Raw genomic sequence first — 16,622 nt, forward strand, 5'->3', positions numbered from 1 at the left:
CTTACCTGGTACTTGAAGTTAGGCCTGTTATTTTAAAGGTCAAAATGGCCAGTCGATTCCACATTTGGCAACTGTAAGCCAATCATGAAAAGCGAATTGTTGCTATTATCTTGTGTTCTACTCACGTAAAGAACCATTATACAGCAGTGAACCAAGCAGCAATCAAGCTCTGTCATGGAAAAGGTAGCATTGCAGCGATCTCCCAGCCAAAAACGTTACATCGCATTATTAAAAAAAAAAAAAACGCTGGCCCATCATCACCAAAATTTACAAGTATTCCTATTCATCCGCACCTAAATTTCTCCCAATAATCAGGACAATCTGCCCAGTATTTATGATTTTATTAACACGTTTCCACATTAGCAAAGTCGAGCATCCCACAGTGATGTAAAAGTGTTTGCCCACCTCCTGATTTTTTATTTTATTTTTTATTTTTTGTCACACTTAAATGTTTCCCATCATCAAACAAATTGCTACGATAAATGGAACCATGAATTCTGCTGCATACCAAAGGAATCCTGAAGGCGAATGTCCACCCATCTGTTTGTGATCTCAAGCTGAAACTTACTTGGGTTCTGTAGCAGGACAATGATCCAAAACACACTAGCAAGTCCACCCCTGAATCGCTGAAGAAAAGCAAAATGTAAAATTTGCAATGGCCTAGTCAAAGTCCTCACCTGAATCCTATTGAGATGCTGTGGCATGACCTTAAAAAGGAAGTTCATGTTCAAAAAACCTCCAATTTGGCTGAATTACAACAATTCTGCAAAGATGAGTGGGCCACAATTCCTCCACAGTGCTGTAAGAGACTCATTGCAAGTTATCGCAAATGCTTGATTGCAGTTGTAGCTGCTCAGGGTGGCCCAACCAGTTAATAGGTTTAGGTCTTTTTCACACAGGGCCATGAAGGCCCTCCCCTCCCCCCCCAATAATAAAAACCTACATTTAAAACTTCAATTTGTGTTTACTTGTGTTGTCTATGACTAATATTTAAATTGGTTTGATGATGGGAAACACTTAAGTGTGACAAACATGCAAAAAATAATAAATCAGGAAGGAGGGAAACACTTTTTCCACACCACTACCATATGAGGAAATGCTTTGCAGAGTCATTTCCGTATTTATCCATGTTTTTTGTCAGCTCAGTCTTGTATTCATTCTACCACAAATTCCTCTAAGACGTCCCAATACAGTTCCTACACATCACAATGCATTTCTGTAGGAGACAATGTGTGACATATGCAAACTTTGGCTGGCTGTGTCATAACGATGAAGGTAACGATATCCTGGTCTAAAGCGTTAAGCCAAAACTTTCACCAAAATGTACAAGTACATTCCTATTTATGCCGACGTACACCTCTGAAAATTTTTATTTGAACAAGGTCGGTGTTTGGAAACTCAAGTAAGCTGTCCTTTTTTTCTTTTTTTAATTTCCTGAAAAGTTCCACTCGACAGCTACAATATATCTATATAATATATATTTTTTTGTTTGTTTTGGTTTTTTTTCCCACAAAGTTGTCATTTTCAAGGTGGGGGGATTCCACCCGACAGCGACAATATATAAAATATGAGTAATTACTGCCATTTTATAGTATAGTACATTCCTTCTTCCACATTAGCGATGCAGTGAATATGGTCTCCGATTCTGCCCTCTACGTCACACCAAGACACGGGGGAGTGTCGATTTTGGAGATGAAAAAGGGGCATTTCAAGTTAAATTTGTTATTTAATAATTGCTTAAATAATTATTCATATTATTAGAAATGACTGCCAGTTTCCTTTTCTTGATCAAAAAATACATAAAGAGAATTTGTTGATGCAATATGGACCATAAAGACCACATACCGTAATTCCTCGTGTATAATGCGCATTTCCCCCCCCATAAAATTGTCAAAAGTCAATAGTGCGCATTATACATAGGTATAAGGTGAAATAAAAAAAAATGAAATGAAATTCACATTTTATAAATGTATGCCGCCATCTAGAGTTTATGAAAAAGCTGTACACTTTCATTCCAATATGCCACCACCACCTAGAGGTTATGAAAAAGGTGTACACTTGCACTCTGTCAATTGACTGTCTGTTGTCGTACTTGAGCGGCTCCAACTACCGGAGACAAATTCCTTGTGTGTTTTTTGGACGTACTTGGCAAATGAATATTATTCTGATTCTAATATACCACCGCCACCTATAGGTTATGAAACAAGTGTAGCCTACAGTTTCATTCCAATATGACAGGGGTACGTATGACTGCATATATGTACCGTTGTGGTCATAAGTTTACACACCCTGGCAGAATTTGTGAAATATTTATTCATTTATTTATGTTTTATATATAAATAAGACTACTAACTGAACAACAACCATCATTAATTTATTTATGGTTATGTTTTCCATCCATCCATTTTCTGAGCCACTACTCCTCACTAGGGTCGCGGGCGTGCTGGAGCCTATCCCAGCTATCATCGTTTAATGATAATGCTTTTCTGAAATGCTTGACAGTTTAATTTGAATCCTATCAAAATAAAATTACATGTGTATCGCCTGGCCCTTAATTTTTTATTTAAAGAATTGCGCCCATCTTACAAATTCTGCCTGGGTAATCAAATATATGAGCACAACTGTGTGTTTTCTCATTTACTAACTAAAAGTAGGGCTGTGAATTTCAAAATAAGAGCAAGTAAATAAAAAAGTGTTACATGTTAAAATAAAGTGCTAAACTTCAGCATAATTCTTTGAAAGAAAAAATACAGATAATCATGTTTTGATCATATGGGTAGAAGCAAAATCATGCATTGTAAAAATGCATTACACATATGTAGAATTTCCAGAATTTTGAGTTCAACTTAGGGGGTGCGTATTATACATGGGTGCGCATTATACACGACAAATTACTGTAGGTTCTTTAAATTTGTCACATAATTTTCCACCAACTTTCACAAATTATTGGAAGCTATCCTTCGTTCTCTAACGTTTTCTTGGAGGAACCCAAATTACGGATTCTGAAGCAACAATGGGTGGAAGTTAAAATTAACAACTGACAAAACCATATTTCCTCACGTATGTCACCAACGCTAGGTGCATAAACAAGAGGAACAAGTACAACACAGGTTTGTTATTGGCATCGGATACGAAACTTGTGAAACCCGCCTGTGTACACATGCAATGAGGGGGAACAGTCAGTTTTAGAAAATCTACCCCATTTCAACTTTAGAGAGCCTTTTCATCACTAGACGAACGGCTCCTCTTCCTTTCAGCACAAAACATTAAACGCTAATTCAAGATTCATAAGAGTGACAGACTCCAAATAAGGGTGAAAATGTGCTTCGATCATTAAAACGTATGTAATTAAAACCGGTGGTGAGCAGTCAAGGTCAGCAAGTCCTCTGCTGGTGTAAACAATATCAGAAGCTAAGACCTACATTTACAACTTACATTTTAATATTTGTTCAATTAAATTGTATGATTTCTTCACCAAAAGCCTATTCTCTTTTTAGTTCGTGGACGTTAATTTTTTCTTTTTTGTCCAATCAGATTTCAGCCTCTGTGTGATGCCATGTCAATCTATGGTCCCCACCACCCCAGCTAAAGTGGGGCACCACTCTTTGTGCAACTCTTTCACTCTGAATCGCACTTTGAATGCCTGCATGTGTTTTCTGGTTCTCTGTGTGATGTACAGCACAAAGTATACATTAAAGTGTGAGTTGAATTTCCTCTTGAGGACACTAATAAGTATAATAAATAAAAATTAAAATTGACCTTTAACTGAACCAGCTTATTGATTAATATTAAAAAATCCTGGATGTTTGATTGACAAAAATATAGCCCTTATTGTCTCCCAGTAACTTTAGAGGTAGAAGCTCAGATCCCCTTTGATAAAGAGCCAGTCCAGACCCGCTGTTACAGGGCTGTAATGGACAATTAGTCAAAACTATAAAAAAGTCTGGCATGTCTAAAATGTTTGCATTTTTCCATCTACTTACATTTACTTTGGCAGAAATATGGAATTAAGAAAAGCACGCAGGAACGTTCAAGCAAACCTGTGTCGGGCCATGTCCAGTAAACAAAGCTTTGTAGGCAGAAGCAGCTACTGACAGAGCTCCTTTAACCAGGTCACTGGTGACACTTGGGTGTCTGAGGAGAGACAACAAAAATATAAAGCCCAAATACAGACAAAATAAATTCTTTGTATTTCAAGGGTGCAACTCTTTGTAACATTTAGACCGTCGTGCTTAGCTTTAGAGGCTGAATGATGCGAACAAATGACGCCCGCGACCCTAGTGAGGATAAGCAGTACGGAAGATGAGTTCCAGCATAATTAATCCGTAAGGCAATGGTGAAAACAACAAACACATTTTCTTATTATATACTGTTGTCACCAATATCAACACAACACCAGCCCAAAATCATGTTCCATCACTAACACACTTTAAAAATGGCTACTTTATCATGCTGTTATTGATGACATGGGAGAATATGGCGCTAGCTCATTGGAGTTAGTGGCTAGCAGCTATCTGCTAGTCGAGTGCCTGGTAGGCTCTCACCAGCTGGCAGACTACTTTTCCAAGGCAGTTTAATAGGCGAAAATGAATCTGCACACTTTAATGCTGACAGTCTGACAGTTGCAATTCCTACCGATCCATTTTTAACAAACTAGCCTTGCTCAAATGTAAGGTAACAAGCTGTTGATTAACTGTGATGTCATTTTCTCCCTTCCGCCAGGAGGGGCAGCTACATCTCACATTTGCACACGTATTGACATAAAATGGCGGCCCCTATAGGTGAGTAAATGCAGTGTTTTAAAATATTTGTTTTTCTTTGAATAAATACTTCATAGGTTTAAGTAAACAACATCAGATAAAGAAGTTATGCATATTTAACAATATAACAGGAAGTTTTTGACATGTAGTTTAGGTCCCCTTTAAAGGGGAGATATAATGGAATATGTTTTCATTGCTTGGAAACAATTATATGGGTCTCTGGCGTGCCTGCCCAACCATTATGTTTGAAATTAAACAATGACGTAGATCTGTGGGGCTTACCTATTATGGAAATGTGTGATCAAGTAGCTCTGAATATTGCCACACAGTGGGGCTAATTTATATAAAACCCCCCCCATATCCAGTTTCTTCGGCCATGACTTGGCAACTAGGCTGGGCGAAGATTCTCCACTTTAACGTCTGGACTACACTGTCTGACACACTGTCAAAGCCAAAACGTAAGCACAGCTGCAGTGAATTTTGTTGGATGCACAGTGTTGGCTTCTGATAAGCGGCACATAGAGTAGTGCCTTGAAATACGAGTTTCATTTGTTCCATGACCACGCTCCGAACTCAAATATTTCCTCTCTCAAATAATCTTCCCCTTTGAAATGAATGGAAATGCCATAAATCCATTCCAGTCTCCCAAAAACAACAACAACAAAAACATTTTGCTTTTGGTGTGTTTTTAATGAGAAAATAGCCATCTATAAAATTGCAATTTATAAAAACATACAGTGATGACGACGAATTAAGAAGAACAGTTTTTGTCACACTTTTGCTTTCAATTCAATGCACATTGTGCTTCTGCCCACCTTGGCCACCTGGGGGCAGTATAATAGAGCTAGACAGATATACTTAAGTGTACTGTACAGTATATACAACCCCTATTCCAATCAAGTTGGGACGTTGTCTTAAACAAATAAAAAACAGAATACAATGATTTACAAATCATGTTCAACCTATATTTAATTGAATGCACTACAAAGACAAGATATTCAATGTCCAAACTGATAAACTTTATTGTTTTTAGCAAATAATCATTAGCTTAGAATTTTATGGTTGCAACACGTTCCAAAAAAGCTGGCACAGGTGGCAAAAAAGACAGTTGAGGTATGCTCATCAAACACCTGTTAGTAACATCCCACAGGTGAACAGGCTAATTGGGAACAGGTGGGTCCCATGATTGGGTATAAAAGGAGCTTCCCTGAATTGCTCAGTCATTCACAAGCATAGATGGGGAGAGGTTCAACTCCTTGTGAACAAGTGCGTGGGAAAATAGTCGAACAGTTTAAGGACAATGTTCCTCAACGTACAATTGCAAGAAATTTAGGAATTTCATCATCTATGGTCCATAATATAATCAAAATGTTCAGAGAATCTGGAGAAATAAGTGCATTTAAGCGGCAACATTGAATGCCAGTGACCTTCGATCCCTCAGGCGGCACTGCATCAAAAACCGACATCAATGTGTAAATGATATCACCACATGGGCTCAGGAACACTTCAGAAAACCCATCCATCCATCCATTTTCTGAGCCGCTTCTCCTCACTAGGGTCGCGGGCGTGCTGGAGCCTATCCCAGCTGTCATCGGGCAGGAGGCAGGGTACACCCTGAACTGGTTGCCAGCCAATCGCAGGGCACATACAAACAAACAACCATTCACACTCACATTCACACCTACGGGCAATTTAGAGTCTCCAATTAATGCATGTTTTTGGGATGTGGGAGGAAACCGGAGTGCCCGGAGAAAACCCACGCAGGCACGGGTAGAACATGCAAACTCCACACAGGCGGGACCGGGGATTGAACCCGGGTCCTCAGAACTGTGAGGCTGACGCTCTAACCAGTCGCCCACCGTGCCGCCACTTCAGAAAACCAATGTCAGTAAATACAGTTCGGCGCTACATCCGTAAGTGCAACTTGAAACTCTATGATGCAAAGCAAAAGCCATTTATCAACAACACCCAGAAACGCTTCTCTGGGCCAGAGCTCATCAAAGATGGAACGATGCACAGTGGAAAACTGTTCTGTGGTCCAAGTCCACATTTCAAATTGTTTTTGGAAATTGTGGAAGTCGTGTCCTCCGCGCCAAAGACGAAAAGAACAATCAAGACTGTTATGGACGCAAAGTTCAAAAGCCAGCATCTGTGATGGTATGGGGCTGTGTTAGCGCCAATGGCATTGGGTAACTTACACATCTGTGAAGGCACTATTAATGCTGAAAGTTACATACAGGTTTTGGAGAAAGATATACTGCCATCCAAGCAACGTCTTTTCTTTTTCATGGACGCCCCTGGTTATTTCAGCGAGACAATGCCAAACCACATTCTGTACGTGTTACAACAGCATGGCTTTGTAGTAAAAGACTGCGGGTACTAGACTGGCCTGCCTGCAGTCCAGACCTGTCTCACATTGAAAATGTGTGGCGCATTGTGAAGCGTAAAATACGACAACAGAGACCCCGGACTGTTGAACAGCTGAAGCTGTACATCAAACAAGAATGGGAAAGAATTCCACCTACAAAGCTTCAACAATTAGTGTCCTCAGTTCCCAAACGTTTATTGAATGTTGTTAAAAGAAAAGGTGATGTAACACAGTGGTAAACATGACCCTGTCCCAGCTTTTTTGGAACCTGTTGCAGCCATAAAATTCCAAGTTAATGATTATTTGCTAAAAACAATAAAGTGTATCAGTTTGAACAATAAATATCTTGTCTTTGTAGTGTATTCAATTAAATATAGGTTGAACATGATTTGCAAATCCTTGTATTCTGTTTTGGAGGTGCTGAGTCCTCCAAATCTGAGACCATGGTCCTCAGTCGGAAAAGGGTGGCATGCCCTCTCCAGGTCGGGGATGAGATCCACCCCCAAGTGGAGGAGTTCAAGTATCTTGGGGTCTTGTTCACGAGTGAGGGAAGAATGGAACGGGAGATCGACAGGCGGATCGGTGCAGCGTCTGCAGTGATGTGGACTTTGTATCGGTCCGTTGTGGTAAAGAAGGAGCTAAGCCAAAAGGCGAAGCTCTCAATTTACCGGTCGATCTTCGTTCCTACCCTCACCTATGGTCATGAGCTGTGGGTCGTGACCGAAAGAACAGGATCCCGTATACAAGCGGCCGAAATGAGTTTCCTCCACAGAGTGTCCGGGCTCTCCCTTAGAGATAGGGTGAGAAGCTCGGTCATCCGGGAGGATCTCAGAGTAGCGCCGCTGCTCCTTCGCATTGAGAGGAGCCAGATGAGGTGGCTGGGGAATCTGATTCAGATGCCTCCCGGACGCCTCCCTGGTGAGGTGTTCCGGAGGAGACCCCGGGGACGACCCAGGACACGCTGGAGAGACTACGTCCTTCGGCTGGCCTGGGAACGCCTCGGGATCCCCCTGGAAGAGCTGGATGAAGTGGCTGGGGAGAGGGAAGTCTAGGCGTCCCTGCTAAAGCTACTGTGCCCGCGACCCGACCCGGATAAGCGGTGGAAAATGGTTGGATGTATTCTGTTTTTATTTAGGTTTAACACAGCGTCCCAACTTTATTGGAATTGTACATCATAGCTCCTCTCAGCATGTCTCAGCACCATCTAAATAATATATGACTCTGAGTACAGTTACACTGACTGTCTAAATGTGTTGCTGCACCATTTGTGTTCAATATCAACTCCTTTGAAGGGTTAGGCCAAATGGTGTCTGGTATTTTGAAAAACTGGTAAGTCGGGTCACTCGTATCGCAAGGCACCACTGTACCTGAATGTTCTGAAAAGTTGATAACGTCTCGGCGTGGGGCGTATTTGTGTTTTGAGGGGCTGCCTCCACAGTCTGAAAATGTTTGTTTTCATAGGCATTGGCTTTTTTTTTTTTTTACCCGCGACCCTAGTGAGGAGAAGCGGCTCAGAAAATGGATGGATGGATTGGCTTTTTCTTTTTTTTAAAACACTCAATTGGCTCTGCCCCTGCTCGTCATGGTAACTTGATATTTGTGGTATTCTGAAGAAAGCGTGCCATTGACATGTTAACAAAGCACATGGGAACTGATTTAAATTTGAGGAAAATGCATTCTTGCCCCCCAGTTAAAGAAAGAAAATTCCAGAGTGGTCACAGAAATAACTTGAATCTGACAAAAGTAATAATAAATAAAAATATACCATAATTTATCGTGTATAATGCGTACCCATGTATAATACGCACCCCCAAAGAGGACCTCAAAATTCTGGAAAACCCGTCTACCTATGTGTAATACATTTTTACAATGCATGATTTTTCTTCGACCCATATGATCAAAACATGAAGTATGATCTGTATTGTGTTAGCTTTTCTCAAACAATTATTCTGAAGTTAAGCACTTTATTTGAACACGTAATACTTTCTTTTTTATTTACTTGATCTTATTTTGAAATTCACAGCCCTACTTTTATTTAGTAAATGAGAAAACACACACTTGTGCTCATATGTTTAATTACCCAGGCAGAATTTGTAAAATGTGTACAATTCTTTAAAGAAAACATGAAGGGGCAGGCGAAACACATTTCATTTTATTTTAATGAGATTCAAACTAAACAATCAAGCATTTCAGCAATGCATTATCATTAAAACAATGAAATGAAACAACATTAAAACAATGAAATGAAACAACATTAAAACAATGAAATGAAACAAAAAATAACCATAAATAAATTAATGATGGTTTTTGTTCAGTCATCATCCATCCATCCATCATCCATTTTCTTCAACCAGGTGGTGATCAGTTCAGTTCCGCCCCTCTCTTCACCGAGTGTCCAAGACATGCGGCCACAAGTCCGATGACACGACCACAAAATCGATCATCGAACGGCAACCTAGGGTGTCCTGGTGCCAACTGCACGTGTGGACACCCTTATGCTTGAACATGGTGTTCATTATGGACAATCCGTGGTGAGCACAGAAGTCCAATAACAGAACACCACTCGAGTTCTGATCGGGGGGGCATTCCTCCCAATCACGCCATTCCAGGTTTCACTGTCACTGCCCACGTGAACATTGAAGTCCCCCAGCAGAACGATGGAGTCCCCAGCAGGAGCGCTCTCCAGCACCCCCTCCAAGGACTGAGTACCCCCAAAAGGGTGAGTACGCTGACCTGCTGTTTGGTGCATCGGCACAAACAACAGTCACCCACCCTCAGGCGGAGGGAGGCTACCCTCTCGTCCACCGGGGTGAACCCCAAACTACAGGCGCCAAGTTGGAGGGCAATAAGTATACCCAAACCTGCTCGGCGCCTCTCACCATGGGCAACTCCAGAGTGGAAAATATTCCAACTCCTCTCAAGAGGACTGGTACCAGAGCCCAAGCTGTGTGGGGAGGCGGGCCCGACTATAAGTAGTCGGAACTTCTCAACCTCCCACACCAGGTCGGGCTCCTTCCCTGCCAGAGAGGTGAGATTCCACGTCCGTAGAGACAGTTTCTGTAGCCGAGGATCGGATCGTCAAGGTCCGCGCCTTCGGCCACCGCCCAGCTCACACTGCACCCGACCCCTATGGCCCCTCCCACAGGTGGTGAGCCATTGGGAAGGGGGACCCACGTTACTCTTTCGGGCTGTGCCGGCCGGGCCCTATGGGTGCAGCCCCAGCCAGCAGGCGCTCGCCTTCGAACCCCACCTCCAGGCTTGGCTCCAGAGGGGGGCCCCGGTGACCCGCATCCGCAAGGGAAACCTAAGACACCTGTGATGCTAAATAGAGGACACACCTTGTTTGAACATGTCCCTGTGGTCAAATTATTTTAAATCTTTTCTAGGGGTACCGCCATTTTTGTCAACCCTGTTTCATGAGTTTTTAAAAAAATATATATATTCTGTTGAACCACAATTCAAAAGCGATGTTTGATTTTAATTGGTTAATTTAGTAATTTTTCAATTTATTATTACTTTTGCCAGATTCAAGTTCTTTCTGTGACCACTGTGGGTTTTTCTTTCATTAACAGAGGGGTAACAACAACTTTGTCCACGTGTGTATGTCTCCTTTAATATAAGGTGAATCACTTTTTTTTATTTTTTGTCACAACAGCAATACAACGTACAACAAGATAAATAATAATAATAATAAAATAAAAAAAATCCATACAAGCGCACAATACAATGTACTGTATACTCGCAAACCGGCACCCGTGGATTTACCTATCTTCAGATCTTTAAAAATGTTTTCCAATTTTCTTTTCGTTATTGTTTTAACTTTTATTCCCACTTTTTCAAGAATGTTTTGGGTTATTTTATGTTTTTCAATGCAATTATAATGGCCGTCAATTATCCGCAGATTTTCGCTATTCGCGGTCCGGCCCAATCCCTATCCAGTCCTCTGTACTGGTATAAATGTGTATTTTCTTCTGACCTGGGATCCTCAGAGCAGTCTACTTCAGTGTCTGCAGTGGCTTTGGAGGCTGACTGTTTCTTTTCACCACCTGAAGCTGAGAGACATTATTACATGTTGCATGAACCTTGACATACAGTACAGCTACATCAGAATGCTAGTTTCATCTTTCACTGCTGCTAATTTTGCATTTAAAAAGATTACCATCCTCAGTTTGATTCAGTTCAGAGTGGTCTGTTTCCTCCTTAGCTGCAACATTGTCCCCTGCTGCTTCTCCAGTATTCCCTGGACTGTGAATATCAATAACAATTTCACATTTATACAATTAGTGAGTCCCACCCTCGTGCAATAGCAAAAGCAGCATCCAATCGCATCCAATCAATGTACAGAGGCTGAAATAAGTATTTGACACGTCACTATTTTTCTCATTAAATATATTTCCAAAGGTGCTATTGACATGAACATTTCACCAGATGTTGGGAACAACCCAAGTAATTCATACATACAAAGAAAGTCGAACAAATAAGGTCAGAAATTAAATTGTGTGTAATAATGTGAACTGAAACAAGGAAATAGTATTGAACATGCCAGCTGGTATTTATTTAATACTTTGTACAAAAGCCTTTGTTTGCAATGACAGCTTCAAGACACCTCCTGTATGGAGAAAGTAGTCGCATGCATTGCTCTGGTGTGATTTTTGCTCATTCCTCCACACAAGCAGTCTTCAAATCTTGAAGGTTCCGTGGACTTCTTTTATGGACCTTGAGTTTCAGTTCTTTCCATAGATTTTCAATTGGATTCAAGTCAGGTGATTGGCTGGGCCATTCTAGAAGCTTTATTTTTTTTCTTTGAAACCAATTGAGTTTCCTTGGCAGTATGTTTTGGATCATTTTCCTGCTTAAATGTCCACCCTCGTTTCATTTTCGTCATCCTCGTAGATGGCAGCAGATTTTTGTCAAGAATGTCTTGGTACATTTGCCCATTCATTCTTCCTTCAATAATGTGAAGTTTAGCAGTACCGTTTGCTGAAAAGCAGCCTCACAACATCATGTTCCCACCTCCGAACTTCACTGTTGGTATGGTGTTTTTAGGGTGATGTGCAGTGCCATTTCTCCTCCAAACATGGTGTGCATTATGGCATCCAAACAGTTCAATTTTGCTCTCGTCCGATTAGACTATATTCTCACAGTATTTAACTGGCTTGTCCAAATGTTCAACAAACTTCAAATGGCTTTGACATGTTTTTTTTTTCAGCAATGGGGTCTTGTGTGATGAGCGTGCATACAGACAACAGTACCTGCTAATTTCAGGTCTTTTGGAAGCTCTCCACAGGTGGTCCTTGGCTCTTGGACAACCTTTCTGATTATTCTTTGCACTCCTCTGTCAGAAATCTTGCGAGGAGCACCTGATCTTGGCAAATTTATGGTGGTATGATTGGCTTTCCACTTGCGTATTATGGCCCCAATTGTGCTCACTGGAACATTCAGAAGCTTAGCTATGCGCCTGGAACCAATGCCATCGTTATGTTTTGCAACAATTACTTTGAGATGGTCTTGAGACAGCTCTTTGGTCTTGCCCATCATGAGATGTGTCTTGACTCACAACTTGGCAACGAGACCTTTTTGTTGGCCATCAATTAGGACAGAATCATCTGATATCAGAATCAGAATCATCTTTATTTGTCAAGTACGTCAAAAAGAAAACACACAAGGAATTTGTCTCCGGTAGTTGGAGCCGCTCTCGTACGACAACAGACAGTCAATTGACAGAGAACACTTTTGAGACATAAAGACATTGACTAAAACAGTCACTGAGCAATAAAGGTTTGCTAGTTGTCTGGTAATGCCGGTACATTTGTTTTTATTTTTTTGACAATTGTGCAAAAGAGGCAGAGTCCTCTAGCACTTAGAGCAGTTCGAATGACTAACATTGCAATAGTCCAGTACAATGACCATTGTGGAAAGGGCGCCGAGACTTCAAGGAGTGTATGCGGTTTAAAGTGACGAGTAGTGCGATCATCTGGGACAATGTTGGTTGTGCAAATGTTGCAGATACTCCTCAATCAGTGTGCAAATGGAGCAGATGCTACTCTGGCATGAATGACCAGTATATGCAAACAGTGCAGCATGGCGAGACAACTACAGTGAGTGCACGAGTAATGTATGATTGGCCCCACAGAAATGGGACAACGAACTCAAGTCAAAAAATTGCCAGCATGTTGGTTAGGTGGAAGAAGCTGTTGGAATGTCTGCTAGTTCTAGTTTGCATTGATCGGTAGCGCCTACCTGAGGGAAGGAGCTAGAAGAGCTGGTGACCGGGATGTGGAGGGTTCCGAGAGGATTTGGCACGCTCTTGTCTTAGTTCTGGCAGCGTGCAAGTCCTCAAGGGTGGGTAGGGGGGTACCGACAATCCTTTCAGCAGTTTTGATTGTCCGTGGCAGTCAGAGTTTGTCCTTTTTTGTAGCAGCAGCAAAGCAGACTGTGATGGAAGAACACAGGACTGATTCGATGACCGCTGTGTAGAACTGCCTCAGCAGCTCCTGTGGCAGGCCGTGCTTTCTCAGAAGCTGCAGGAAGTACATCCTCTGCTAGGCCATTTTGAGGACGGAGTTGATGTTGGTCGCCCACTTCAGGTCCTGAGAGACTGTAATTCCCAGGAACTTGAAGGTCTCGACGGTTGACACAAGGCAGCTGGACAACGTGAGGGGCAGCTGTGACGAAGGATGCCTCCTGAAGTCCACGATCATCTCTACAGTCTTGAGAGTGTTCAGCTCCAGGTTGTGTCGGCCGCACCACAGCTCCAGCCGCTCCACTTCCTGTCGATATGCAGACTCGTCACCATCCTTAATGAGGCCGATGACAGTGGCGTCATCTGCAAACTTCAGGAGTTTGACAGCCGGGTGCGCTGAGGTGCAGTCGTTCGTGTAGAGAGAGAAGAGCAGCGGAGAGAGGACACAACCTTGGGGCGCCCCAGTGCTGATGCTGCGTGTGGATGAGGTGGTCTCTCCCAGCCTCACCTGCTGTGTCCTGCCCTTCAGGAAGCTGTAAATCCACTGCCAGATGGCAGGTGAGATGCTGAGCTGGAGAAGCTTGGATGAGAGGAGTTCAGGGATGATGGTGTTGAACGCTGAGCTGAAGTCCACATACAGGATACTCGCGTAGGTCCCTGCACTGTCGAGGTGTTCCAGGATGAAGTGCACTGACAAGGGGCTGGATTGCTGTTTGATTACTGATAGATTTTGGGCATTGTCTTGGCTTTCCATGCCTTTTTGCACCTGCCTTTCTTCACGTGTTCAATACTTTTTCCCTGTGTCATTGCACATTTTTACACCAAACTTAATTTCTGAACTTATTTGTTCTACTTTCCTTGTATGTATGGATTACTTGGGTTGTTCCCCACATCTGGTGAAATTTTCAGGTCAATAGCACCTTTGGAAGTATATTCAGTGAGAAAAATGGTGACGTGTTAAATACTTATTTCAGCAGCTGTAATTTTCTCACACAGCAAGACTGATACATTTGCACCCATCTGTGTAGACATGGGTGTTCCTGTGAAGTAAGCTCTGGTTGACTAATTGAGCTTTTCTAACTTAATTACAATTCAACCAGCAAAATGCCGATAGAGAAATATTTTCCTCCACATTAAAGGGACATCACACTACCATATACCAGCCTACATACTGACCTTGGTGTAAGGATGGCTGTAGGTGGTGCGACCACCTCAGGTGTCAATGGCTCATCATCTAGTGTCTGAGATGTGCAAAGCATGTCGTTAGCACTGCTGTTGCCCAATGTCCCTGTACCTAAAACTGCTGTGATGTCATGCGCCTTGCCCTCTTCCTGGGAGGTACTGCCCGGGTGCTCACAGGTAAGGGTTTCAGGGTCTGCGGGGGTACTATCCGAAATATCACCAGGTTGAGACAGAGCAGAGCTGCAACAGATAGAAGAATAGAGGATGAGTACAAAAATACTTTCTATTTAGGTGGTTAAAATTGTATCATACCCATGGTCACTCTTTTTGCTTCAATATGCAGTATGCTGTTTTCAAACTGCTAGCAAGATTTAAATGTAGCCTCACTCACTCCCCACCCATGTCACCCCAGCTCACTAAACTTGGAAAAAAAGATTCAGGAAGAGACCGGTGTTTCACACTCGCCTGGCCGCCTCAGAGTGTACCTTGATCGGCCGCGAGCGCGCAAAGTTACACCAAATATTTCCGTTTTGATGTATTTTTTGGAATGTCCACTCAAATAGGCCTACAAGGCAAGGCAGGGCAAATGTATTCATATAGCACATTTCATACACAAGGTAACTCAATGTGCTTTATATGATTAAAAGCATTTTAAATTGCGCAAAAGAATACAACCCCAATTCCAATGAAGTTGGGACGTTGTGTTAAACATAAATAAAAACAGAATACAATGATTTGCAAATCATGTTCAACCTATATTTAATTGAATACACTACAAGGACAAGATATTTAATGTTTAAACTGATAAACTTTATTGTTTTTTAGCAAATAATCATTAAAAAAAGCTGCATTCCTTTTCTCCCTTAATAATAAAAACCTTCATTTAAAAACCGCATTTTGTGTTTACTTGTCTTTGACTAATATTTAAATTTGTTGGATGATGGGAAACATTTAAGTGTGACAAAAGAAATCAGGAAGGGGGCACATACTTTTTTACACTTCTCTAACTGTGTGTCATCTGCATAGCTAAACAGGCTGAACAGAAGGGGTCCAAGAATTGACCCTTGGGGCACCCCATATGTCATTGACACTCAATGAGATGGAAAACTTCCAATGGTTACAAAATATCTCCTGTCCTCCAGGGAGAACCTGAACCATTTAAAGACTCTTCCATTTAGTCCTACTCACGTTTCCAGCCTATTCAACAGTATGTTATGATCTACTGCATCAAACATACCTGTACATGGACTCCACCAGTGGCCGGCTGGTGTCAAAACAGTCAGGAAGGATGATGATATATTCCTCTGAGGAGGTGGAGGATGAGCGACTCCTCACCCCCTCTTTTGTTTTCAAACCATCTTTCACCTTTGGTTCTTTCTCACTTTCCCTTCTTTTGGATTGCATACCAGCACAATCAATGTGCGGAACCTCGCTTTCACCTGTGTTAGCAATTTGAAAACCAGGTTAAGTGACATAGAAATAACCATGGGATATCAAAACCTGAATAACTGCAGAAATCTGTTTGTATAGTACAATATTATTAGACAGACAGCTGAAAATAAAACGTGGTACATGGAAATGTGTGTTCAGTCTAATCAAACGTCAGTATGCGGCAATTTGCGGATCAAGATGGGTGTGATAACACTTCAACACTAAAGTTAATCAATACATTAAATTTAAACTTCAATTACAATGTCGAAGGATATTCAAAATACACTTTTGAAGCAAAAATGGCTACTACATGATTGTGTACTATATAATCCCTCTGTGTGAAAGGAGACAATGTTGTTGTTTTCATGCAAAACATCAATAAGAGAAAAAAAATGTTTTTACTAAGTCTTGTAAACGT

General features: G+C 41.7%; 1 protein-coding gene across 6 annotated transcripts in view; it reads right to left on the minus strand.

Moving 5' to 3' along the window:
• Window positions 1-16,622, minus strand: part of nbr1b (NBR1 autophagy cargo receptor b) — a 73,659-nt gene that overhangs the window by 12,420 nt on the left and 44,617 nt on the right. For 3 of the 6 annotated variants that reach the window (XM_061701547.1, XM_061701549.1, XM_061701546.1), the window contains 5 exons: window positions 16,011-16,212; window positions 14,768-15,013; window positions 11,288-11,373; window positions 11,105-11,180; window positions 9,260-10,449 (listed from right to left, as the gene is read on the minus strand). In XM_061701547.1, coding sequence (XP_061557531.1) covers window positions 10,095-10,449; window positions 11,105-11,180; window positions 11,288-11,373; window positions 14,768-15,013; window positions 16,011-16,212 — 965 coding nt within the window. In that variant the 3' untranslated portion in view covers window positions 9,260-10,094. Of the gene's footprint in view, window positions 1-4,040; window positions 4,135-9,259; window positions 10,450-11,104; window positions 11,181-11,287; window positions 11,374-14,767; window positions 15,014-16,010; window positions 16,213-16,622 lie in introns of those variants that run through there. The other 3 variants (XM_061701548.1, XM_061701550.1, XM_061701551.1) reach the window with 3 other exon arrangements.

This window comes from Phycodurus eques, chromosome 16 (assembly GCF_024500275.1).
Source record: "Phycodurus eques isolate BA_2022a chromosome 16, UOR_Pequ_1.1, whole genome shotgun sequence".
Lineage (NCBI taxonomy): Eukaryota > Metazoa > Chordata > Actinopteri > Syngnathiformes > Syngnathidae > Phycodurus > Phycodurus eques.